Source organism: Schistocerca gregaria, chromosome 5 (genome assembly GCF_023897955.1).
Source record: "Schistocerca gregaria isolate iqSchGreg1 chromosome 5, iqSchGreg1.2, whole genome shotgun sequence".
Taxonomy (NCBI): Eukaryota; Metazoa; Arthropoda; class Insecta; order Orthoptera; family Acrididae; genus Schistocerca; species Schistocerca gregaria.
This window is the reverse complement of record NC_064924.1, coordinates 498,239,422-498,267,352: the sequence shown is the minus strand read 5'-3', so window position 1 is coordinate 498,267,352 and position 27,931 is coordinate 498,239,422. Positions and strand designations below refer to the sequence as shown.

The 27,931-nt window shown below is 43.1% G+C and overlaps 1 protein-coding gene across 1 annotated transcript in view; it reads right to left on the bottom strand.

Annotated features, from left to right (window-relative positions):
* Window positions 1-17,906, bottom strand: part of LOC126272340 (uncharacterized) — a 64,886-nt gene extending 46,980 nt beyond the window's left edge. The window contains exon 1 of the mRNA XM_049975133.1: window positions 17,471-17,906. Within this exon, the coding sequence (XP_049831090.1) occupies window positions 17,471-17,887 (417 nt within the window). The 5' untranslated portion in view covers window positions 17,888-17,906. The remainder of the gene's footprint in view (window positions 1-17,470) is intronic.
* Window positions 17,907-27,931: the final 10,025 nt, after the last annotated feature.

The following is a 27,931-nucleotide window of genomic DNA, read 5'->3' as shown; positions in this document are numbered from 1 at the left end:
ATTTGTATCGTTGAGGCACGCAAGCCTCCTCATCAACGGCAAGGTTCATGGTTCACTGAGTGTGTGTGTGTGTGTGTGTGTGGGGGGGGGGGGGGGGTTGGACGCTGGCTATGAAAGTGAAAGCCTACATCCTGTGATGGGTACGGAAGGTCATGTGGCTCTACACCACTGACGTAAGTAATGGCACTGAAGTGCTGCGGCATTCTGTGCGGTGTATGGAATCAGTAAAGTGAAGCTTGTCGACATGGAGACGTGTTTGGATGACAGGAAAAACCTACCGTGTTTGAACGTGCCCATGGCCGCACCATGACTGAAGCTGGCCCATTCGTTCCGGCAACTGCGTGGACCGACCAGCTTGTCCACAGGTGTTCCACACTCACAGCTGTATAACATGGCTTAATTTCTTATGTGTTTTCTGTAGCTTAATCACTGTACTTAGTTTGTTAGTTACGATTGATAGTTTTATTAATGTTTTCAATTTCTGTTCTTTGTTCTAATGGGTAATTGTCCTATTAAAATTTTAAAATTTTCTGACTTCAGATATTTTCAAGGTTTAAAAATTCATGATGGTGTTGACCCTGTATATCCCATGGTGGAAGCTTGTTATGCTCGGCTTTAATAATATGTTTGCTGAATGTTATATTATGGCTAGTTACTGTGTGAACTTAATGAGAGAGTCAAGTGGACTGTACATCCACTGCTAGCGACTGAGGCCGGTCCTTAGTTGTACGGTCTCGGTTCAGCCTGTTGTAAAAAATACTTGGTGTCTGTTTGACATACAGTTTATCTTGTTGTTTTTCAATGTAAGTATTTTTGCAGCTAATCAGTGCATTTTACGCTGTCAGTGCAATACTGGCCTGAGGAAATAAAGTGATTTTATATTGGACAGTTATTTTCTTGGCCTGGCAATTCCCACTGGTAATACCTCATATTAATGGACTGAGATCCGCCTCGATTGCGAGAAATTTTAGCCCGGTGAACATCTCACGTTTTATCCCTATATCCTTATCTCCACGACGTCTTTAGACTACGTCCCCTCAACCCCCCCCCCCCCCTCCCTCATTTGACTAACTACTGACTTTTCATACAGCTTCTAAAAATAAAAAATAAAAATAAAAAAGTAAAAAAAAATAAATAAATAAAAAAATTGTCATAATCAACAATCATGTATGTTACTCTTCCGAGATACAGTAACCCTGTGTGCTGATCTTTAGGTTTTATCTTGTATTTAGCTCGTCTCGGGTTATGTCCATTTTAATTTTGGTATACGTTGATCCACGTTTGGGAATATACGGGCTTTCTCGTATTTTTATGCGCATGCGCATTAAGTAACTTCCTATTTCTTGCGCATGTGCATAGATAGCGTGTCTAGCTGGTAAGCGAGCTACCGTTTGGTTGCCGCAGTTTGCGACGGGACACGGCCCATCGAACACATGCTGATGTGAGGTGGAGTGAACACCATTAAGTTAAGTTATTCTTTTGACTTTGTTCACATGTACTTTTATGTGTCATCTTTTTCTTTTATAAATATATAGCTATGCTGAGCTTTTAATTATTGACAAAGGTCTTTATAGACACTTTTGAGTTTATTGTTCTGAAGAAGGTGTAGTTATCTACACCGAAACCTAGGTAAACACTAGGTGTTTTCTCGCAATCGAGGCGGATCTCAGTCCATTAATATATTAACAAACGATTGCTGACGCGCTGCAATGTTGAAGGTAATACCTCACTCTCCACCTTTCAGTGGTAGCAGAGTGTACTTATCTGGTTGCAGGCTAAAAACGTATATAAAAACGATTGTTCATAAGATCAGCTGTTGTAGCTTAGGAACTGAGATTTGTTGCAAGGAGCAACTACATTTTCAGGTTTGTCTTAAGTGCACAGTTATCAGGCAAGCAAGAAAGTCACACTGAGAATTTAGTATTTTGAAAAGCAGGAACTCCAGTATGTTGAGTGAACATACCGCCAGCTTGGAGAACGCAGCATCACTAAGGTGTGCGTGCAGCTATGTAGGGACTTTGGTTATCTCCTAAAAGTTACTGTGGCCAGTATTGGTGAGATTTGTTCTGCCAAACTCATGGTATAAATTTGCAATGTGCAGTTTGAAGTTAATCATTTGTGTGACAGTCCAGGGCTTAAAGTCGATGAAAGTGAATAAGGAATAGATCCCTGTAATTGAAAAATTACACAATAGTTTCATGCAGTTGCTAATTAGACGCCATGTATTAGAATGGAAGGGCATATTGTTTGTTAATAAGGAGATATCCTCCTCTATGAACGAAGTAGAAAATCAAAGTATGGTAGACAGGGTTTTGAGGGATAGTGGTGCAATATCTCTACAATTCAATGTTACCTAACCCCATTCTGCCTATGCTTTAGAGCATTTGTAGTTTGTCTATTAAGGATTGTCAAGAAACTTTTTAAGTTCTTGTGGTTCTACGTTCAGTTAGAACATCTTGCGAAAATTTTTAAGATTCCTGTTCAGTAGTTATTCAGATGATATATCTGAGATCGCTTGAGTATTGCGATTGCCGTAGTTCTACGTAATTGGGATACGCTGAACAATTTGCAGAAAGTTGTTGTGCTAGAAAATTTACTAATTCCATTCAGGAACGACCTAGCTAAGTAATCTTACTTTTCAGATGCAGGGTATTGATATAATTCTTGTGCAGTACATCGAGAAGATTCGAACTGACTTATCGGCGTTAAGCTTAAAGCTTATGGAAGCAAAAGCTCCGAATCCTTTTTGTAGGGATTGCTACCTAAAGATTATTAACTGGTATTGTTTATAGAGGAAACCTGTACTCTTGCTGACTTCAGTAAAGTCGCCACAAGTTTAGAGGACATTTGCTTTGATAATGAAAAACTTGACGCTAGGAATCAGGTTATCGAGTCTTTATTTCAGGCTCGTGGTTTCACAAACAATAAGAGGGAATGACCGTACCCAATGAAAGTCGCTATCACTGCGTGAAGACTGGGCGCTTTGATCTAGATTGTCCACTCGACGAGAGAGATTTCGGAGCAGCTGATGTCAAAGAGATTGAAGCCAGCGCAGGGGCGGGTTCCTGCTCAACAGGTATTAATTTCATATTCGAGCAGCAGTGCTTTAATCCTCGATTGTAATTGGTATCTCGAATACGACAACATCTGTACGTTTTCTGTAATGTAACCGGTCACTAAACAGTGCCGCGCCATCAACATACTGGTACCGTCGTTAGTCGGCCTTGTGTGGAATAGGGTCAGAATTCAGTGGTTGTCAGGGCCTGTAATGGTGATTCCCAGAGGCTTGTCTACTGATCTTTTGTAAAGTTGTGACTTTATTGAGAAGACGATTTCGGTTCTTGTACATTCCAAGAGGCAGCCTCTTCTAAATTTGAGCCAGGTAAGACTTACCGATTATATGTTTGCCGCGCGGGGTAGCCGAGCGGTCTTGGGCGTCTCTCCGCGGTCCGAGAGGCTCCCCCCGTCGGAGGCTCGAGTCCTCCCTCGGGCATGGGTGTGTATGATGTCCTTGGCGTAAGTTACTTTACGTTAGGTTAAGTGGCGTGTAGGCTTAGGGACCGATGACCTCAGCAGTTTGGTCCCTCAAGAATTCACACGCATTTGAACATTTCTTTGATTATGTGATCAGTTGTACCCAAGGAGTTAATAACACCTCTACTAATTCTCTTGAGTTTGATGTTGCTGGTTTGGAGGAGAGTGAGGACAAACAACCTTTCACTATGCTTAAGCAGTATCCATGTACTGGCAGACATGCTGGGGGTTACAACAAGCGGCCGATGTGGCCTAGCGGTTCTACGCGCGACCGCTACGGTTGCAGGTTCGAATCCTGCCTCGGGCATGGATGTGTGTGATGTCCTTAGGTTAGTTGGGTTTAAGTAGTTCTAAGTTCTAGGGGACTGATGAGCTCAGACGTTAAGTCCCATAGTGCCTAGAGTTACTTCAACCATTTTCGAGCCTCTATTGGAATGACTCTAAGGAAATGACGCAGGTTATAGGCTGGTTACGGATTATCGTGCCCTTAGTGCCAAATCTGATTTTGCAATTAATTTCGCGGCCTCATTTATGTAATTGTTTCACGTGGTTTACTGGTGCCTGTTGTTTTATAGTGCCAGACCTTAACCAAGTCAACCATCAGATACCCTAAGCAAAACAGACTCAACACTTTACAGTTTTTATACCGAATGTAAGTTGTTTGAAATCAATCATGAATAATTCGTGCTATCTACTGATTCAGCAGTTCTTTCACGTTAATTGTACTCGGTTTTTGGCGATATTAAGTTTAAATGCATTTATAGCTATTTGGATTTTGTAGTGATATATATGCATATCAAGGCATTTTAGGAACATTTGGAACATTTTAGGTAAGTTTCAGTTGATTTACGTGAACCGGATTTGTTGGTTAATCCATCTAAAGCCAATCCCACCCGTCAGCAAATTTCCTTTTTAGGACCGTTTTTTCTGCTTTCATTGTGATGACCGATCGGGGGGGGGGATACTAAAGCTATTCAGATTTACCCTGCATTTGGGTGTAAGAAATGCATAGCTCGATTTATCGTTGTGATAAGTTTCGTTAGAAAATTCACGCCCGAATTCCCCCAATTAGCGGCCCCCTTAAAGCAAATGTGCCATAAGGTGCACGTCTTTCAATGGACAGTCAGTCACCAGGCGGCGTTTCTTGCTCTCAAACTTGCCTTAAGTAGTGACCCTGTCTTGGCGATCCCAAATTTTCGACGGTCCTTTATAGTTTAACCGATGCCTCCAATTTTGGAACTGCAGCTATTATTCTTCATGAGCAGTGCAGTCTATAAATTAGATTCGTTAGCTGTCCGTGTTGCCTTGGACAAATTCAAACTTCATTTAAAACATCAGTAATTTTTCCGGGAAACTGACAACCATACCATAAGCAGAGTGCTTCCCAGACCACACAAAACTGATAAGGGTAGTGCATTGGGCTGTCAGCTTTCCTTCCTTTCGCTTTTCAGTGTAACATGTAGAGGGATCGGACAATTAGGTTTCTGACACATTTAGCCAAATGTTTGGCAGTCAGACTAATCTGCATGTCATTAAGGATAGCTAGTGTAGGGCCTGGTTATCGGTAACATTGGCCGAGATACCTTTACTACGGAGTTCTGTGATAAACATTAGCTAACACGCTGTTCAAGAATCACAAGAGGAGGAGGAATACGTAGAGAAGTGCTGGAGATGCAGAAAGATTTCAGCTGGACATCAGCTGGTCAGAAATTTCGAAATCAGGTATTGGATTGTAAGACGTAAGCAGGAGGACATATAGACTCAAATACCAATTTAGTATTGGTAAAGCGTAAACTGAAGACAATCGTTAGGAAGAATCAGAGTGGAAGTAAGTGCGATACTGAAATACTCAGCAAGTATACGATGCATTTCATGTGCATACTGCGATAATGAATGCTCAGTAGGTAGTTCACTTAAAGAGCAATTGACATCTCTAAAAAGAGCTTTCACAGATGTTGAAAAGGAAAACTTGAGTATTACGAAGGTAAATGCGAAGAAACCTTGGCTTACAGAATAAATTAAAAAAAAATGTTTCAAATGGCTCTGAGCACTATGGTCATCAGTCCCCTAGAACTTCGAACTACTTAAACCTAACTAACCTAAGGACATCACACAACACCCAGCCATCACGAGGCAGAGAGAATCCTTGACCCCGACGGGAATCGAATCCGGGAACCTTGGCGCGGGAAGTGAGAACACTACCGCACGACCACGAGATGCGTGCTATAGAAGAAATACTTCAGTTGGTTGACGAAAGAGGTAAGTACAAAAATGTTCAGGGTAAGATAAGAATACAGCAATAAAATCACTTAGGAACGAAATAGATGGGATATTAAGGTAAGCGAAGGCGAATTGGCTGCAGGAAAAATGTGAAGAAATAGGAAAAGAAATGATAGTGAGAGGAATTAAATCGACAAAGAATCTTCAGTAAAATTAAAAGCACCATTAAAACAACAGTGGGAATTTTAATGTTAAATGCAGACGAGAGAGCGGATAGTAGTAAGAGTACACTGAAAGCCTCTATGATGGGAAGAAATTGTCTGATGAGGTAACAGAAGAAGAAATTTGAGTCCGTGTGGAAGGTAAAGGAGATTCAGTATAAGAGTCAGAATTAAAAAGAGCTTTGGAAGCCTTAAAATCATTCATGCTGGAGGGGAAGATAACATTCCATCGGAATTTCTAAAACTGTTGGTGGAAGTAGCAACCAAACCTCTAGTCCAGTCGGATTGTAGAGTCTACAAACGTGGCGCTACACCATCAGCCTTTCGGAAAAATATTATCCACTCAATGCCGAAGACATCCCGATCTGTTAAGTGTGAGAACCACCGCACAATCAGCTTATCACATCGTGAACCCACGTTGTTGACCAGAATAATATGCAGAAGAATAGAAAGTAAAATTGAAGGTCTATTGGTTGACGATCAGTTTGGCCTTAGGAAATGTAAAACCACATGACGAGCATACCAGACATCCTTATCGATAATGGAAGGAAGACACAGTCACAGAACATGTCGAACTGGAAAAAAACGGCTCGACAATATAAAATGGAGCAACATGTTTGAAATTCTGACTAAAGTAGGAGTCAAATATAGGGAAAGATCCCGTAATATAAAAAATGTACTGTACAAGAACAGAGAGGAAACAATAAGCTAGCCCATGACGAATGAAACAAGGAAAACATGAAAAGCACAGTAGCACAGGTAATAAAAATGTCGTGTGACTAGGGCCTCCCGTCGGGTAGACCGTTCGCCGGGTGCAAGTCTTTCGATTTGAAGCCACTTCGGTGACTTGCACAACGATGGGGATGAAATGATGATGATTAGGACAACACAACACCCAGTCCCTGAGCGGAGATTTAATCACCGACCCTGCCGGTAACCGAACCCGGGCCCTTGGGTTTGACATTCTGTCGTGCTGACCACTCAGCTACCGGGGGCGGACACTAGCACAGGAAAAAGAGCAGTTCCCTCCAAGTGAAGTATACTTGTATAAGGGGCGTAAGGCCGCCCATCCATTGCCATAGCTACACATTCACTACGCTGATGACGTATCCAACCACTTTATTTCCTGAAGTATACCAATAACAACGCCTTCATAGCTGTCTACCTGAACCTCCGGAAATCCCGACGGTCCCGTGACAACAACATAAACTAGTCCTTGTCCAGCCTCTATATAAACCAGTCTAAAGCACTGGAAACAAACATACTTCTTACAACCAGCAGATTTTCTTTCAATTACCTTTTTCTTAACAGTAAACATCCTGTTGGGTGGTCTAGCGGCCCATCGTCTCCCAGCGCTGCGCTACCCGGCTCGCGACCGTACCAGAGTGGATCGGCTCCGTAGTAGCGACGTGCGAGCGTGCTGCCCTCGTGGACAGTGTTACTGCTCTGTTGAGCGTGGTGCTAAAACACTAGTACAGGCAGAGTATCCCCACTTCCATTGTGTGATCCTTTAGAAAATTAGCAAAATCACCCTGTATACGTTTCTTACAGTGTACTTGCCTGCAGCGCAACCATGAAGCATTCAGCCTGGCGGTGGACAGTGGTCACATAATTTGGGATTCTGAAATACAATCGTTTTGCAAGGTACTGCAGTACCTGGCAGTGGATGCACAGGTTCCCGTCAGATCACCGAAGTTAAGCGCTGTCGGGCGTGACCAGTACGTGGATAGGTGACCATTCGGGCCGCCATGTGCTGATGCCATATTTCGGGGTGCACTCAGCCTCGTGATACCAATTGAGGAGCTACTCGACCGAACAGTAGCGGCTCCGGTCAACGAAAATCATCATAACGGCCGGGAGAGCGGTGTGCTGACCAAACGCCCCTCCTATCCGCATACTCAGCTGACAATGACAGGCGGCCGTATAGTAGCGATGGATCACTTGTGGTCCGTACACGGCCTGAGTTAAGTTTAAGTATATGGGAAATGTGTAAGCTTCAAATTGGAAATTACAATGGGATGGTTAAGGTTGATGGAAGTCGAGTTAGCTAGATGTATATACAGAGGTATCCCTGGTGAGTGAGAAGAGAGTACCCTGTATGCAATTATTTGTAAACGCTGTTAGAACTTGAGTGGCGCGGATGTCGAGGCTACGAAGTCGTAGTATAGGATGGAAGCTATGAAGGCTTTCCAGACGTGAAGCATGGTGGAGGAATGCAGTGATAGGCCTGTTAATAATTTAGTAATTTGGTCTATGGTTCAAATGGCTCCTAGCACTATGGGACTTAACATCTGTGGTCATCAGTCCCCTAGAACTACTTAAACCTAACTAAGCTAAGGACATATCCGTCCCCGGTAGCTGAGTGGTCAGCGCGACAGACTGTCAATCCAAAGGGCCCGGTATCGATTCCCGGCTGGGTCGGAGATTTTTCTCCGCTCAGGGACTGGGTGTTGTGTTGTCCTAATCATCATAACTTCATCCCCATCGACGCGCAAGTCGCCGAAGTGGCGTCAAATCGAAAGACTTGCACCAGGCGAACGGTCTAACCGATGGGAGGCTCTCGTCACACGACATTTCATTTCATTTTACCTAAGGACATCACACACATCCATGCCCGAGGCACGATTCGAACCTGCGACCGTAGCGGTAACGCGCTTCCAGACTGAAGCGCCTAGAACCGCACGGCCACACCGGCCGGCAATTTGGTCTATTGTCGGACAATTATTCGTTGGGGTTTGCATGGTAATTACAGTCGGGTGTTAGTGTAAGGTATTAAAGTGTCTTATTTAATTGCATAAGACTGTCAAAACAGTTAAGAAAATGTAATCGAAAGAAAATCTGCGGGTTGTACGAAGTATATTTGTTCCGGTGCTTTAGAGTGGTATATATGGAGACTGCACAAGGACTAGTTTATGTTGTGGTCTCGGGATCGTCGGGATTTCCAGAGGGTAGGTTTGATAGCTATGAAGGCGTTGTTATTGGTATACTTCAGGAAATAAAAAGGTGGTTGCTTGGACATGTCAGCAGTATAATGAATGTGTAGCTATGGATATATGTATGGTTAGAAGTAATGCGTTTGGGTAACTTCTGCAGTATGGTGAAGATATATACACGGAAGAATTAAAGAAATTGGTAATCCTGTCTATATCGTGAAGGGCCCCCGCCAGCACGCAGAAGTGTCTGCCGCAACACGACGCGGTATGAAATGGATTTATGTCCGAAGTAGTGCTGTAGGGAACTGACACCATAAATCCATAAGAGTGCGAGGGGGTGGAGATCTCTTCTGAACGTCACGTAGCAAACGCGTCCCAAATATACTCAATAATAATCATGTCTGGGGTGTTTGGTGGCCAGCAGTTTAGAATCAGAAGTGTGTTCCTGGAGCCATTCTGTTGACATTCTGCAATTCTGGACGTGTGGGGTGAAACATTGTCCTTCTGGATTAAGCCAAGTCCGTCGGAATGCACGATGAACATGAATGGATACAGGTGATCACACAGGCTGCTTACGTACGTGTCACCCTTTAGAGTCGTATCTAGACGTAACAGGGGTCCCACATCACTCCAAATTAACACGCCCCACACCATTACAGAGCCTCTACCAGCTTGAACAGTCCCCTGCTGACAGGCAAGGTCCATGGATTCATGGATTCATACCCGTACACGTCCATCCGCTAGATAAAATTTGAAATAACTCTTCCGACAAGGCAACCTGTTTCCAGTCATGAACAGTCCAACGTCGGTGTTAACGGGCCCAGGCGATGCGTGAAGCTTTGTGTCGTGCAGTCGTCAACGATACACGAGTGGGCCTTCGCCTGCGAAAGTTCATGTCGATGAAGTTTCGTTGAATAGTTCGCACGCTGACACTTGTTGATGGTCCAGCATTGAAATCTGCATCAATTTGCGGAAGGGTTGCACTTCTGTCACGTTGAACGATTCTCTTCAGTCGTTGTTGGTCCCGCTCTTGCGGGGTCTTTTTCCGGCCGCAGCGATGATGGAGATATGATGTTTTACCGGATTCCTGACATTCACGGCACACTCGTGAAATGATCGTACGGGAAAATCCCACTTCGTCGCTATCTCGGAGATGCTGTGTCCCATCGCTCTAGCGTCGACCATAATATCACGTCCAAACTGAGTTGAATCTTGATAATCTGCCATCTGAGCAGCAGTAACCGATCTAACAACTGCGCCAAACGGTTTTTTTTTTTTTTATATAGGCGATGCCGACCGCAGCGCCGTATTCTGCTTGTTTAGATATCTCTATATCTGAATACGCACGCCTGTTTCAGTTTCCCTGGTGCTTCAGCGTAAATATTTTGTTGTTTACGGTGATTATATGTGAACGCTATGATAGAATGTCTGCAATAAGGAACGCTTTAGCACTGGAACTTGAATAGGAGGCTAGCACATCACATATGGTTGTAGGTTTTCTCTGGAGTAAGTGGTAGGAGGTGTGTTGATCTTAGCCTACTGAGCTGATGAGAGGGGTGATGGAGGTAGGTTCTCGTTTAGGTGCATGTGAGTACTTCGGAAGAGGAACACCTTCGTAACTAATGAGATGAGGACGATTGATCGGTAGGTGATGGTCTCATTGGCGAGTTTTGTGGGATGTTTCACAAAGCTCTCGATAGTAAACAGGATGATAGTATAGAAGTTGACAAATATTTATGGGCAGGAATGAGAACATTCTCTCAGGTGTTTATGATACACTTCTGACTGGAAACTGTGTAACGCTTTTTATGAAATAAAGCTTATGGCTTCGTCCTTTTCTGGAACTGAATTAACGGAGGCCATTAGAGAGCTTCGAAGAAGGGCAACTCCTTTTGTATTATCGCAAAATAGGAGACAGATGTGATACATGAGTAGCTATCATGAAAACAAAGCGGTTTTTCGTTGCGGCGAGACCTTTTCGCTAAATTCCAAGCACCTACTTTCTCCTCTGAATGCGAAAATATTTTGTTCACGGCACCGTTCGTAGGAAGAAATTATCAGCTCAATAAAGTAAGAGAAATTATAGCTCGCACGGAAAGGTTAATGGCTTCGTTCTTCCCGCGCACGTTTCGAGACTGGAACGGCACAGGAATAGTCTGAAAGTCGTTCAATGAACGCTCCGCTAGGGACTTAAGTGTGACATGTAGATGCCGATGTAAGTGTTGTGTAGGAGTGGGGGCAGGTAGAAGGCGGCAGCGAGGTGGTCGAAAACTTTTCGTTACCTTGGTCAGTTTATGGGTAGTATGGTATTGAGGCTGATATGATTGGCGCTGCTTCCGGGTTTCTTTGCATGTTGTACATTTCTGATGTGTCGCGATATTTGGCGAGTTTTCAGAAAGGAGTGGTACAAGGCGACAGGATTCACAGAGAATGAAGTCCTCGAGAGGGATTGTTGAGCGGGTTGGATGGATTTATTTGGTTGGAGCCTGTTTGGATGAGGGGTCCGCATTGTCACATACAGACAATAAAGGCCAAGGGGGATACCACTGGAATATTGGAAGATTAAGGATTGACTTCAGACCTGGATGCTGGCAGATTCCTAGTACGCGTTCCTGCTGTAGAAGTTTTGGAGTAACTAGGGGATGCTGTACGTAGCTATAGGGCCATTGTTGTGAATGGAATAGTGAGCAGGAGTATCAGGTGATCAATTGCACCTGGTACAACAGGTCTCTTCGCACCCAAGGAAATTAGGAACACCTAAAATAACATGTGGGCGGTAATTACTGTCAGAACAGGTATCTTTTTTTGTGGGACTACCGGATCTCGTAGGGACTCAGTAAAAAGGCGCCATATTTGATGTTTAGCAGGTGGATTGATTACGGATGTTTAGGTCAGCAGTAATAATGTTGGCGGGGATGTACGGGTGAGCAAATATATATATATATATATATATATATATATATATATATATATATATATATATATATATATATATATATATATATGTTCGCGCACTCGCGCTTTGCAGCGAAACTCCCCACATGCTACCGATAAAAAAATGACTCTCACAAAATTTACAATATTGCGCCCGGCGAGTACATCCGGCAGGAAATGGACGTTCCATAGTGACCATCTGGCAACGCAGTAACCTCATGCGTGGTAACTACCTCAGTCAGTAGAAGGTGGATGTGCTGTAAAGTTGGTGCAGTGGATAGAGTTTTGCATTAGCATGCAGGAGGTCGATGGTTAGATCCTGGGTTGAGGTATATGTTTTTTATTTGGTAAATATAGTCTAGGTGATGGGGTATCTTGCATTTTAATAGTCAATAGCGATTGTAACGTGCCTTCTACAAAACATTTGCACTTGCATACTACAATCGTAGAAATGGAGGATTGGTGAGCTTTGACAGAAGCTCTCTCCACTTCACAGGCGTGAATTTATTCGCAACATTTCATCTGCCCTATGCAGAACCTGTTTTCTTTGTATACTCCCATGGTCCCATGGATTAGTACCAACTGTAATTCTTGCCTCGTTCAGGTCCATTACATTTCGTTAGGGCCTTACGTTACCAGTAGGACTAACAAAGTGCTTTGCGAATAATATCCAAAGTTGGTTACTATTTATATGTGTTATCATCATGCTCACACTAATTATGCCTTTCAACACTGAATCTGATAACCGCATGCTGTTTAGTACGTATCTCGATCCATTATTATTATTCTATCGATGGGATTGTGGAAACATCACGTCCATTTCCATTAGGGAAACGTGTAATTCGCAACCGAACATTTCACAATTAGCGGCGTTGGGATGAATCATGCAGAGCAATATCTGTCACAGCGGTAATGTGCCTTAGGTGAAACAGTGCGCAGGGCTGAAGGCGTGTTTTTAGTGTATGCGCTGTCCACCATACAGTGACTAGTTGCGAGTGGAGTAACGCGTCCGTGAGACTACAACGTACACACGTACATGTATCGAATTTTCTCATTGTAAACCTCCAAACCAGTATGGCAGACGTATGGCATACACAAAGGATGGATATGTGGATATGCTTCTGGTCCTTGGTGCGTCTGATAACCGGGCTGATTTTGCCTCTCATGAATATGCTGCTAGATATCCTCGTCGACGCCCTCCAGATAAAAATGTTTTTCGTCGTCTGGGACTGCGCGTTCGGGAGTCTGGTTCTCTCCTTCCACCATCGTGTGACACTGGTTGTCCACGAACTCTCCGTACTCCAGCTACTATTTGAAGCTTTTCTGGAGGTCATACCCCAAGAACCTCAGCGAAGTAGACGCAGATGCTTGTCTGGCAAGGCATTTTCATTAACGTGCTCCACGAGAATGGGCTGCACCCCGCCATTATGCTTTCACGCAACAGCTGCATCCTGCAGATCGCCATCAGCGAATGCAATTCTGTGAATGGTTCCAACAATAACAGGTGGCCAACAATGACTTTGTGAAGCCTTAATATGGTCAGATGAAGCAGCATTCACTCGTGAGGGTGTCTTCAATATGCACAATGCCCATCTTTGGTGTGAGGTTAAGGCGCACATCACCCGTGACTGTGGATATCAAGTTCGCTTTGGTATCAACGTCTGGTTCAAAATGGCTCTGAGCACTATTAGACTTAACTTCTAAGGTCATCAGTCCCCTAGAACTTAGAACGAATTAAACCTAACTAACCTAAGGACATCACACACATCCATGCCCGAGGCAGGATTCGAACCAGCGACGTAGCGGTAACGCGGTTCCAGACTGTAGCGTCTATAACCGCTAGGTCACCGCTGCCGGCTCAACGTTTGAGCCGGAATACTGGGCGACAGGGGTTTGGGCCCCGCATGTTGCCTGACTGGTTGACTGCAGGAAGGTTTCACGCATTCCTCACAAACTAGCTGCCTGATGTGCTGGAAGATGTTCCACTATATCACTATATGTTCGGCAGAGGATGTGGATCCACACTCTGGATTTAATGTGCGACAGTATTTGGACAAAACATTTCCAGGGAAATGGCTTGGATGGGGAGGTCCAGTTGTATGGCCACCGCATTCACCGGAAGTAAATCCCTGGATTTCTTCCTGTGGGGACGCCTGAAGCAGCACTTGTACTCTATTCCGCCGACGAATGTGAAGGAAATGGTAGCACCTGTTCACGCTACTCTTGTTACTGTATGATCCGGGGGGGGGGGGGGGGGGCGCAATGTTTCGATGTACAGGGAGGTCGCTTGGAGCATTTGTTGTTTTGATTACAAGGTATTCTGTTGTGAAGGTCATGCGGTCATTAATATGGACATTTTCACTGGTTGCTACTGTGCGACATCTTAGTGCTCGTATTACATGTATTATAAATGACAAGTATTGTGCTATCATCTTTAGCATCACGAAATTGATATTGTTTTCGTAGTTATTCTGTCCTGTCCTGTGACTGTCTACTTCTCATTTGTTTAATCACGTATTTGTTATGTTCAGCATTACAAAATGTTGAAAATTTTGGATACATTTGACCTAAGAAACGGTGTATATTACAGTATGGAATGTCAAAACGAAATTAGTAAAAAAAATGCGCCGCAAGGCAGGATCGAACCACTGACCTCCTGGATGCTAACCAAAAACCCTATCCACTACACCAACTGTACAGCAAAACCGAAAGGTGCAAATAGAGATAGTTACCATAGATGTGGTTACAGTGTTGCAGGATTGCCACTCTTTAACGTCCTTCACAAAGCGAAAAAGTGGTCCAACTACAACATTCATATTTCTTTACGTACTACACGAATATGTAATAAAAAATGAAGGTTCCTATTTAAAAAGACGCAGTAGATATACGTTTGACGTATGGCAGCGCCATCTAGAGGGCCAACCATAGCGCCATCTGGTTTCCCACTTCAAGTTAGACGAGTCTCGTTCTTTGTAGTTTTTTCGTTTGACGCTTATTTCGTGAGATATTTGACACGGTCACGATCAAGGGACCATCCTATATATATGATTTATTCGAAGTGCTTCACAGACTCTGATGAGATCATACGGTCAAAAACCTTGATCACAGCAATGAGTCTGAGAGGATGGTGGGAAGACTGAAGTTACTTGGTTCAAAGGGTGGCGTTAAGATGAGCTAGGGATGTGAGCAGACCTGTGCCTTGGTATGTAAGCTACTCCGTTGGTTAAACGTTCGTCCAGATACTTGGTTGGTGCGATGGGATATGGTGCGAAGTTGCTACTCAGTCGTAGCGGCGTTGGTCAGCACATCGGCGGACGGCGGTGCGAGCTATGTTCACGTTGCGCTGTTTACTTCTGCGTGCTCGGCTTACGGAATTCCCTAGTCGGTTGTAAATATTTCCACTGACTGGGAATATCTTTTTTAAAGGTACTTCTGGCTTGGTGGGCTTATTTCGTATTTAAATAGGACCATACGTATCTCTGATGGACTCCAACATGGGTCGAACAAAGCCTGTACAGGAATACACCCACTCACCCACGAAACCACCCACCCACCCGCCCACACACACACACACACACACACACACACACACACACACAATTTTCTGCGTATGAGTACAATGACAAAAAATATTCATAGCAGAAATCATCCTTTTTTCTTGATATTCCATGTTTTGTTATTTCAGCCTGAAATAAGCTGAAAACTTAACAAATAATCGGCAAATGGTTTTGGCAAACAGTCATAATATAATTTCATTAAACTATAGGTTGAATCATGTTTACACAAGGTACTTACCGTTGCGTGTGACCTTTGAAGACTCAGTTTCTCAATATTTCTTTAATATCTAGAAGATTGTGCGGCTTTGCTGTTAGTTAATGAAGCTGTACTACTTGTATGGAAATATTTAATCATCACTACACATGTACAGGGAATAATACCTCATAAAGTACCACAGTAAGGAAATTTGAAAATCTCCTTGAAATAGTTTTAAGACAAGTAAAATAAATTATAAACCAATCTTGGGCTCTGAAAATATAGAGGCCAACAGATTTCAGGATTCTCGTTTACAACTAATATTCAACATTGATACAAGAAACAAATTTCCTGAATGAGCCCGCAGCTACATATTATGTTTTTATTTTAACGTCGTTCCAACTTCTTCCAACAACAGATGGAAACTTGGAATTTGTAAAGCAAGTTGGAGTCAGTATCAATATGACAGATTTAATGAGTACTGATACTAAAACTAGTTTTTCAAGCTCTAATTTTTCATCTGGTAATGTCAGCAGCCGAAACGATTATATATATATATATATATATATATATATATATATATATATATATATATATATATATATATATATATTAGACAGTTGCATCCAGAAAATAAGATTGCATATTGAAAGTCACGATAAATTTTTGTTTGAAATACAGCCACATCTATCACAAAAAACAGGATTTAGATTCATATGTGTGTCTATATTTAAGTGACTTAGATGCAGATAAATGACATATATATTTCCCGGAAATGGGTTCATGGAGTGTCTGACCACAGACTAGTCTGAAAGAGGTGACACTAATGATTCGACTTGAAGAAAGCAGCGTAAGAAAGATACTAACTAAATGTGTAAAATACTTATACCTTAAACTGCAGTATGTAGATGTGTATGCAAAAAATGAAATATAAAGTAAATAAATATTTAATCACATAATTACTACCGGAAATCGACCATTCAGCTACTCGAAGGATGTGTCCCTCTTTTATAAGGCTCTGAGCATTATGGGACTAAACTTCTTAGGTCATCAGTTCCCTAGAATCTAGAACTACTTAAACCTAACGAACCTAAGGACATCACACACATCCATGACCGAGGCAGGATTCGAACCTGCAACCGCGGCGGTCGCGCGGTTCCAGACTGTAGCGCCTAGTACCTCTCGGCCACTCAGGCCGGCTCTCTTTTCTCAGCCAGAGATTGATATCTACACAGTGCATTATTCACTGTGTTTATTAATGTTAAGTCATAACACAATACAGAGATGAAAATTAACACTGTGCATGTGCACCGCGTATGTGTGAATTTTTATGTGATACATGAGGCACAATACTTTAAGACAGTTAAATGCGACAGCGGGAAAGACAGAAAAAAATACACGAAAACATCACATCTAATACTGATATAACCTTCAAAGAACACGTTAGTAAAACGTGGTTTACTAGGTACGAAAAAATGTGTAGCATGTAGAATTTTAATATCTGATTAATTGCTCACAAAGTTGCCGGCTATCGAAAAAAAAAATCGTTTATGATGCATGGTGTCATTGGTTGCAGTACATTCTATAAATAAAATGACACAAAAAGGAGCCAAACAAGTCTTTGGTAGGCAATGAAAACCATGTAACTCCATCTGACTGTGGAAACCGTGTGACTACGGTAACCAGCAACTTCATCATCGAAATTTTGAAAGTGTGTGAATTAATCTCTCTCGGTAACTAGGCTTCCACTACATAGATACACGTGTAGCAACATTTTCTGTACCACTTTATACCTTACTTAAGAAACTGTTTTCGCCAGTCTAAAATTTAACGGCCAGAAGTTACGAGGCTTTGATTGGGAGGCGCGCTACTTACGACGTCGCCGCAGTGGCCCTCGGCCACGGCCTGGATACGCGCCACGACCTCGTCGCTGTTGTAGCAGAGGGCGCAGTAGAGCGCCGACACGACCAGCACGAGCAGCGTGGCCAGCGGCAGCAGCAGCGCAGCGACGCCCGCCCCCGCACGGCCGCCGACCAGCTGCGCGGTGCCGGCCAGCCGCGCCACGTCGCCCGCGCCCACCGACGCCTCGGCGGCGCGCACGATGTGCTCCAGGCGCTGCGCCGCGCCCTCCACCAACTGCTGCCGTGCGCCGCCTCCGGCGCCGCCGCCGCCGCCGCCTCCGCACTCCATGGCGACCCTCGCGGCTCTGCAGGCGCTGCCGGCGCCCTGGGCGGCGGGCGAGGCGGCCGCGACGCGAGCGGCATCTGTCGTGGCGGTCTGCCACCCGCGCATGCGCACCACGCCGACAACCGAATGCGGGTTGGGGACTACGGCACGAATTTGCTGCGTACCGCCAGGTGCCGAACGGTGGGCGTCAAGTCTAGCCAACTTCCCCTCCGCTTGCGTAAAAGGATCATTCCACCGACGAATCTTTAGAATCCAGCCTGCATGGCCCTCCAGCCGTACCCATGCCACACAAGCCTATGACACCAGGGTAAATAGCCATGTCATTCGACAAGGAATAACAACAAAAGTAGTAGTGATGACATTAATGATGTTAATAATGATTAATTAAAAGTAAAAAGAAAACTTTATATGTATATGTACTGACCATTAAAATTGCTACAACAAGAATAAATGCAGATGATAAACGGGTATTCATTGGACAAATATATTATACTAGAACTAACGTGATTACATTTTCACGAAATTTGGGTGCATGGATCCTGAGAATTCAGTAACCAGAACAACCACTTCTGGCCGTAACAACGGCCTTGATACGCATGGGTATTGAGTCAAACAGAGCTTGGATGGCGTGTACAGGTACAGTGGTCCATGCAGATTCAACACGATACCACAGTTCATCAAGAGTAGTGACTGGCGTATTGTGACGGGCCAGTTGCTCGGCCACCATTGACCAGAAGTTTTCTGGAGAATGTGCTAGCCAGGGCAGCAGTCGAACGTTTTCTGTATCCAGAAAGGCCTGTACAGGACTTGCAACATGCGGTCGTGCACTATCCTGCTGAAATGTAGGGTTTCGCAGGGATCGAATGAAGAGTAGAGCCACGGGTCGAAACGTATCTGAAATGTAACGTACTCTGTTCAAAGTAGCGTCAGTGCGAACAAGAGGTGACGGAGACGTGTAACCAATGGCAACCCATACCATCACGCCGGGTGATACGCCAGTATGGCGATGACGAATACACGCTTTGTAATGGTACTTGAATTATGTAACCATTTGTTACTTCACCTGAACCTCTCGATACCAGTAATATTCTGCTTAACATATTTCTGAGACAACATTCAGATTTCATTTCACTTTTGACACATCGATATGTTTATACTTATGTGTATTCTTTCTTTCGTCACTATGATCTTTGATGTACTTGTAACTCTGATATTTTGGCGCGTAAGCGATAGTTAGTTAGTTGTTGCGTTGTTAGAGAGTCGGACCTTGAGAAAGTCAAGTCTTGTACGTCATGTGGGAAAGACGCGTATTGTAGTCCGCTTTTTTTTTTTTTTTTTTTTTTGTCATCAGTCTGCTGACTGGTTTGATGCGGCCCGCCACGAATTCCTTTCCTGTGCTAACCTCTTCATCTCAGAGTAGCACTTGCAACCTACGTCCTCAATTATTTGCTTGACGTATTCCAATCTCTGTCTTCCCTTACAGTTTTTACCCTCTATAGCTCCCTCTAGTACCATGGAAGTCATTCCCTCATGTCTTAGCAGATGTCCTATCATCCTGTCCCTTCTCCTTATCAGTGTTTTCCACATATTCCTTTGCTCTCCGATTCTGCGTAGAACCTCCTCATTCCTTACCTTATCAGTCCACCTAATTTTCAACATTCGTCTATAGCACCACATCTCAAATGCTTCGATTCTCTTCTGTTCCGGTTTTCCCACAGTCCATGTTTCACTACCATACAATGCTGTACTCAAGACGTACATCCTCAGAAATTTCTTCCTCAAATTAAGGCCGGTATTTGATATTAGTAGTTTTTTCTTGGCCAGAAATGCCTTTTTTGCCATAGCGAGTCTGCTTTTGATGTCCTCCTTTCTCCGTCCCTCATTGGTTATTTTACTGCCTAGGTAGCAGAATTCCTTAACTTCATTGACTTGAACAGCTTGCACCATTTTATATTGTCGAACGCTTTTTCCAGGTCGACAAATCCTATGAACGTGTCTTGATTTTTCTTTAGCCTTGCTTCCATTATTAGCCGTAACGTCAGAATTGCCTCTCTCGTGCCTTTACTTTTCCTAAAGCCGATCTGATCGTCACCTAGCGCATTCTCAATTTTCTTTTCCATTCTTCTGTATATTATTCTTGTAAGCAGCTTCGATGCATGAGCTGTTAAGCTGATTGTGCAATAATTCTCGCACTTGTCAGGTCATTCCGTCATCGGAATTGTGTGGATGATGCTTTTCCGAAAGTCAGATGGTATGTCGCCAAACTCATATATTTGACACACTAACGTGAATAGTCGTTTTGTTGCCCCTTCCCCTAATGATTTTAGAAATTCTGATGGAATGTTATCCATCCCTTCTGCCTTATTTGACCGTAAGTCCTCCAAAGCTCTTTTAAATTCCGATTCTAATACTGGATCCCCTATCCCTTCTTAATCGACTCGTGTTTCTTCTTCTATGACATCAGACAAATCTTCACCATCATAGAGGCTTTCAATGTATTCTTTCCACCTATCTGCTCTCTCCTCTGGCTACACCTACAACGTGTTGACATGAGGAAAGCTTCCAACCGATTTCTCATACAAAAACAGCAGTTGACCGGCGTTGCCTGGTGAAACGTTGTTGTATTGCCTCGTGTAAAGAAGAGAAATGCGTACCATCACGTTTCCGAGTTTGATAAAGGTCGGATTGAAGCCTAACGCGATTGCGGTTTATCGAATCTCGACATTGCTGCTCACGTTGGTCGAGATCCAATGTCTGTTATCAGAATATGGAATCGGTGGCTTCAGGAGGGTAATACGGAACGCCGTGCTGGATCTCAAAGGCCTCGTATCACTACCAGTCGAGATGACAGACATCTTATCCGCATGGCTGTAACGGATCGTGGAGCCACGTCTCGATCCCTGTGTCAACAGTTGGGGACATTTGCAAGACAACAACCATCTGCATGAACAGTTCGATGACGTTTGCAGCATGATGGACAATCAGCTCGGAGGCGATGGCTGTGGTTACCCTTGACGCTGCATCACAGACAGGAGCGCCTGCGATGGTGTACAATAGCTGCACTAGCTAGCATTTTGTTAATCACATTCACACTTATATCGTGACACTGTGTAGGATGGGAGGGATTTTGTGGTTGATGTATCCTGGAAAATGTATCTTATTCATGCTAGTAAACAGTGCTAGCAATATTGTCAATTACAGTCTTCATTTGTAAAGTCTTAAAAGTTTGTATAGCTGCTGGGTAGTGTCTGTTGGTTTCTCAACTTCATTACAGATGTCAGAGTTAAAACAGTGTGCTTGAAAGAAGTTGTTGGGCTCTTCAGCCAGTCCCAGTTAAGGAGCTGGCCTTAGTTGTTACGCTTCGGCTAGCGATTTTTTGAATTTTTGTCAAATAGCCTTGGCGTAACCAGTAACTGGGTACACGGTAGATTACCGTAACATCTATTATGTGGATTTAGGGGATCAGTAGTACTGGTTGTCGTAGTGCCGCTGTATGCACGTAACAGGATTTGAGTCTTTCATGCACAATGAAGTCTGTGCAGCTAAGCACTTGCCGAAATCGCGCCGTGAGAGGTCCTCATCGCATACAGCACATCTTGTAGCTGTCTGTGGGGATGCAGTCAATTTTGTGCATGCTGTTTTGGGTTTGATTGTCTAAATGTGTTGTATGAAGTTACGCTTTTCTTCCACTTGGACTCCAAGGTAACATGTGACTATTTCCTTGGTGATAGAGATGTTTTCTGATTCAAGTGTAGGATTTTTACTTGATGAAAGTTGACATTTGAGGACTGTGTAAGTGGTTGTTGTGCAGCTATAGTTAATTTGTTGTCTACATACAATCGCCACATCTGGGAGAGTACCCCATTCACTAGTTCCTTTAATTCTGCTCTAGAGTCCCCGACACCAAATTCAAGATGTCATCAGCATTCCATCGTCTTCTTCTAGTTAGTACAGGAGATATTCGAAAAGCCAATCCCAAAATATTGGCCCACAAATCGACCCCTATGGGCACCCTTTCATAGTTCTTTTCTTTCCTTTTCGTGTGCCCCTTGACCATTCCACAACTGATCACATACAGTAATCGATGGAGCTATAGTACAGACCGTAGGGTACTTGGAGTTAATGGGTCTCGGGAAAAACGTGGATCACCATAAAGTATTATATACTGCAGCGATGTCATTTAATATTGCAAATGAGTATTTTTTATATATATGTCTGTTGTTTCAGCCGCCTTATTAAGCGAATCTTCAGTACATTTTCCTTTCCTAAAGCGAAACCTCACCACCTCTGCGTGACCGAGGGAGCAAGCCCATACTACCTGCGAACTTGGGTCCAGAAGAGATGTCTAGAATGAAATTTTCACTCTACAGCGGAGTGTGCGCTGATATGAAACTTCCTGGAAGATTAAAACTGTGTCCCGGACCGAGACTCGAACTCAGGAGATTGGCTTTCGCAGGAGAGGTTCTGTGAAGTTTGGAAGGTAGAAGAGGAGGCACTGGCGGAATTAAAGCTGTGAGGACGGGGTGTGAGTTGTGCTTGGGTAGCTCAGTCGGTGGAGCACTTGCCCGCGAAAGGCTAAGGTGCCGACTTCGAGTCTCGGTCCGGCACACAGTTTTAATCTGCCAGGAAGTTTCCAGCAGAGATGGATGGATCATTGCTGCTCCCATGGTCTTCAGTCCTGAGACTGGTTTGATGCAGCTTTCCATGATACTCTATCTTGTGCGAGCCTCATCATCTCTGAATAACTACAGAAAGTTCATCTCGTAGTCTCCCTCTACAATTTTTACACCTCCACTGCCCTCCAGTATTAAACAGGTCATTCCCCGGTGTCTCGGAATGTATGCTGTCAATCGATCCCTTCTTTTTGTCAAGTTGTGTCTTAAATATCTTGTCTCCTAAATTCTATTCACTATTTCCTCGTCATACGAGATCGATCAATCTGATCTTCAGTATTCTTCTGTAGAACCACATTTCTAAAGCTTCTATCATCCTTTTATCTAAACTATTCATCGTCCATGTTTCACTTCCATATATGGCTACACTCCAGACAAATACCTTCAGAAAAGACTTCCTAACACTCAAATCTAAATTCGATATTAACAGATTTCTCTTCTTCAGAAATGATTTTCTTGGCATTGCCATTCTACATATTACAACCTTCGTCCGCCATCAGTTATTTTGCTACCCAAACAATTCGACTGCATTCCATTATCCTTGTTTTGCTTTTGTTGATGTTCATCTTATATCCTCTTTTCAAAATACTGTCCATTCTGTTCAATTGCTTTTCCAAGTCTTTTGTTATGTCTGACATAATGTCATCGGCAAACCTCAAAGTTTTTGTATCTTCACCCTTACCTTTAATTCCTAGTCCAAAATTTTCTTTGATATCCTTTACGGCCTGTTCAGTGTGCAGATTAACTAACATCGGGGAACGGCTACAACCCTGTTTCACTCCCTTCTCAACCATTGCTTCTCTTTCATACCCCTCCACTCTTATTACTGCCGTCTAGTTTCTGGTTTATGTACAAGTTCTAAACAGCCTTTCCCTTCCTGTATTTTACCCCTTCTACCGTCAGAAGGTTTCTATAAGTCTGAAAATGCTATAAATGTAGGTTTCCCTTTACTTAACCTATCTCCTAAACTAAGTCTAACGGTCAGTGTTGCCTCGCGTGTTTGTTCATTTCTCCAGAATACAAACTGGTCTTCCCCGAGGTCTGTTTCTACCGGTTTTCCCATTCCTTTGGAAGCAATAAATGTTACTGTGTTGCAGCCACAACTTACTACCAGTTCAGTAATTTTCACACCCGATAGGAAGTGCTTTCTTTGGAATTTGAATTACAACATTCTTCTTGACATCCGAGAGTATTTCGCCTTTCTCATGGATCTTTCATACCAGATGGAAGAGTTTCTCATGGCCGGCTCCCCCAAGGCTATCATCAGTAACGACGTAATGTCGTTTTCCCAGGTCCTTGTTTCGATTAAGATCTTTCAGGGCTTTGTCAAATTCTTCTCTCAGTATCACGTCTCCAATCTCATCTTCATTCACATCCACTTCACTTTCAGTAATATTGCTTTCAAATTCGTCTCCCTTGTATACATCATCCATTTACTCCTTCCACGTTTAACCTTTCCCTTCTTTGCTTAGGACTGCTTTATCACCTGAGCTTTTGATATCCATACATCCGATTCTCTTATCCCCATAGGCTTGTAGGCGGTATCTATCTTTCCCCTAGTGAAATATGCTTCTAAATTCTTATATTTGTCCTGTAACATTTCATGTTTAGCCATTTTGCACTTCCTGTCAATCTCATTTTTAGACGTTTGTATTCCCTTTCGCCTACTTCAGTTTTCATCGTAGCGGCCTTGTTATCTGTATACCTGTATTTTCAAGTTTCTCTACAGGATCGACGGAGAAGGAACATGTGGATGATTCAAATGGCTCTGAGCACTATGGGATTAACGTCTGAGGTCATCAGTCCCCTAGAACGTAGAACAACTTAAACCTAACCAACCTAAGGACATCACACACATCCATGCCGGAGGCAGGATTCGAACCTGCGACCGTAGCGGTAGCGCACTTTCAGACTGTAGCGCCTAGAACCGCTCTGCTACTCCGACCGGCGAATATGTGGAATTTAACTTATAGAAGAAGATACATGATAACAGGTCATGTGTTAAGACATCGCCGTTGAATTACCATGGTCCTGGAGGGGACCGTGGAGGCAGAGACTTGAGTGGGGGGCTTTGACGGTACATGTTGCTCTCAGATGAAGCCATTGACACATGAAGGATTTGGTGGCCAGCCACATCAGACGATTGATGACCCAAAATAAACACATAAATTTTCTCTTGTTATTTTGTGTAGTTTCCTTATGACTGACACTGTTGTAATGTGTGAGTCAAAACCAGGAAATAAGTGAGACAAAATCATTGTTAGCACTGATGGTCCTTTGTTTACTGAAAATGGAACGAGGGAATTAAGACTTGTTTGTCAAGGATAGAAAATAAGCCCAGGGCGTTTCATCGATGATAAGCAGCGATATACGAAAGTGAACAGGTATATGGTTTTGTGCTACATGTAATGGAACATGTGCTAGTTGTAGGTTAAGGTATGCACGCAAATAAGGAGAAAGCGTGACAGTTGTACATTATGGAAAGAGACTCCAAGAGCGACATATACGTTTTGATACAGGGAAGCGCAATAGATAAAGATGACAGATACACACAAGGCATAGTACCAAAGGCCAGACCAAAGGTCTTTTATAACAACAAATAGCGGCTAATGTACAAGAATGAAAAAATCGTGCGTAGTCCTGAATGACTACAATGGGCGAAAGGGATCAGAAAATTTGTGACAAACACGCGCATATATTTCTCAATCAATTCCTTTTAAACATGTCAGGTCACAATTCAGTTCTCGTTTTAAGGTATTTTATATGATACGATTACGAGCCATATACTGTGTATTACATTGCACACAATTTTTTTTATTATATGTTAACATTAGAAGGATGTGTGTGGTATTAGTTTAATTACATCTTTCTATTCGTATTTTAAAAATTTCCTCTCCGATTAGTGAATGGAAAATATGGAAGTAATAGCACTAAAAATAGTGGTTCAAATGGCTCTGAGCACTATGGGACTCAACTGCTGTGGTCATTAGTCCCCTAGAACTTAGAACTACTTAAACCTAACTAACCTAAGGACAACACACACATCCATGCCCGAGGCAGGATTCGAACCTGCGACCGTAGAAAAATAGCAGTTTCTCCTGTGATACACGCAGTTCTTCCATTATTAAAGCCAGCGGTTTGGAGCGCTAGGCTGCAGCTGTCAGAAGGGTGCACTTTTTCTGCTGAATAGTTTCGCGACTGTTTGTCGTAGACTGTAGTCAAACTGTAGGTGACAACAGTTTGTCCTCAGCACACTAAAACAGAGGAGGAGTGTCCACAGCTGACATTCATGTCACAAAAATACTGCCTTCTTTCTTTCCCAGTATTTTCTTTTAAATCCGGCGTGGCCTTGCACAATGAGTATTCAAAATATATGTGCACTCGACAGCTCAATGTGGTAAGCGCCAATTTAATCGTGAATCGTGTAGTCCAGTTCATTGTAAACAGACCAATGTCCAAAGCTAGTGAATGCAAATATTTAGCGCTTGTTTTCGAAGAAATCGCATCATTTGGTAATGGTGCCACAGAGTATCTACAGAGTTTTATCCACTTCATTCGGGCTACTTAATCGTGTTGGCGACATGTAGGATTACAGTGACACCGGTTTAGTCTCGGCGCGGTATATTGACTAATTGTGTGCAATTTACGGCACGGGCAAAAGTGCGGCGCAATCAGACGTGAATGTACAGCCTCCCAAATGTTCAAACACGAACAATAGTCGACCCGCTGTCCGCGTTGCAAGTGCAGAGAGAATGCGAAATGCGCACTGTGAGGAATACATTTTATCTAGCGGCCAGTGTTAACTGTAATCCAATCAAGTGTGCTCAGCGTAAATCCTGTGCACTCGGACCCGCTGAATAAATTACGGTAGCAATCCCAGCACCTGCGTCCCATACGCGGTTTTAACCGAAACCAGTATTCATTTTCATGCGGCGAAAGGAAAACTCATTTAAAATACAGATTACATGAGGTTGAGGCCAAAAAACTTCAGTGTGAGACGACATTTACGACATGGGAGCTTCTGTGTATTTTCAATTTATTATTCGAGTTGTTGTTGTAACGGTCTTCAGTGCACGGACTCGTTCGATGCAGCTCTCCATGCTACTCTATCCTGTACAAGCTGTTTCATCTCTGAGTAATTACTGCAACACACATCCTTCTGAATATGCTTAGTGAATTCACCTCTCGGTCTCCCTCTACGATTTTTACCCTCTACGCTTCCCTTCAACACTAAAGTGGCGATGTCTTGCTGCCTCAGAACCGATCCCATCTTCTAGTCAAGTTGTGCCACAATTCCTCTTCTCACCAATTCTGTTCATTACCTCCTCATTAGTTACGTGATCTATTCATCTTATCTTCAGCATTCTTCTGTAGCACCACATTTCGAAAGCCTCTACTCTCTTCTTCTCTGAACTATTTATCGTCCATGTTTCTCTTGCATACATGGCTACACTGCATACAATTACTTTCAGAAAGGACATCCTGATATTTAAATCTATACTCGATGTTAACAAATTTCTCTTCATCAGAAACGCTTTGCTTCCATTGATAGTCTACATTTTATATCCTCTCTATTTCGACCATCTTCAATTATCTTGCTCCCCAAATAGCAAAACTCATCTACTACTTTAAGTGTTTCATTTCCTAAAATGATTCCCTCAGCAACACCTGATTTAATTCTACTACATTCCATTACTCTCGTTTTTCTTTTGTTGATGTTCATCTTATATCCTCCTTTCAACCGCTCTTCTAGGTCCTTTGCTGTCTCTGACAGAATTTAAAGTCATCGGCAAACCTCAAAGTTCTAATTTCTTCTCCATGGATTTTAATTCCTACTCCAAATTTTTCTTTTATTTCCTTTACTGATTGTTCAATATACAGATTGAACAACATCGGGAATAGGCTACAGCCCTGTCTCAACCCCTTCCCAGCCACTGCTTTCCTTCCATGCCCCTCGACTCTTATGACCGCCATCTGGTTTCTGTGCAAATTGTAAATAGCCTTTCTTTCCCTGTATTTACCCCTGCCAACTTCAGAATTTGAAATAGAGTATTCCAGTTAATATTGTCAAAAGCTTTCTCTAATTCTACAAATGCTAGAAACGTAGGTTTGCCTTTTGTTAATCTATCTTCTAAGATAAGTCGTAAGGTCGGTATTGCCTGACGTGTTCCAACGTTTCTTCCCCAAGGTCGGCGCCTACCAGTTTTTCCATTCGTCTGTAAAGAATTTCGCAGCTATGGCTTATTAAACTGATAGTTCGGTAATTTCACACCTGTAAACACCTGCTTTGTTTAGGATTGGAATTATTATTATTATTGTTTTGAAGTCTGAGATTATTTCGCCTGTCTCATTTCTCTTGATCACCAGGTGGTAGAGTTCTGTCATGGCTGGCACTGCCTAGGCTATCAATAGTTCTAATGGAATGTTGTCTACTCCCGGGGCCTTGTTTCGACTTAGGTCTTTCAGTGCTCTATCT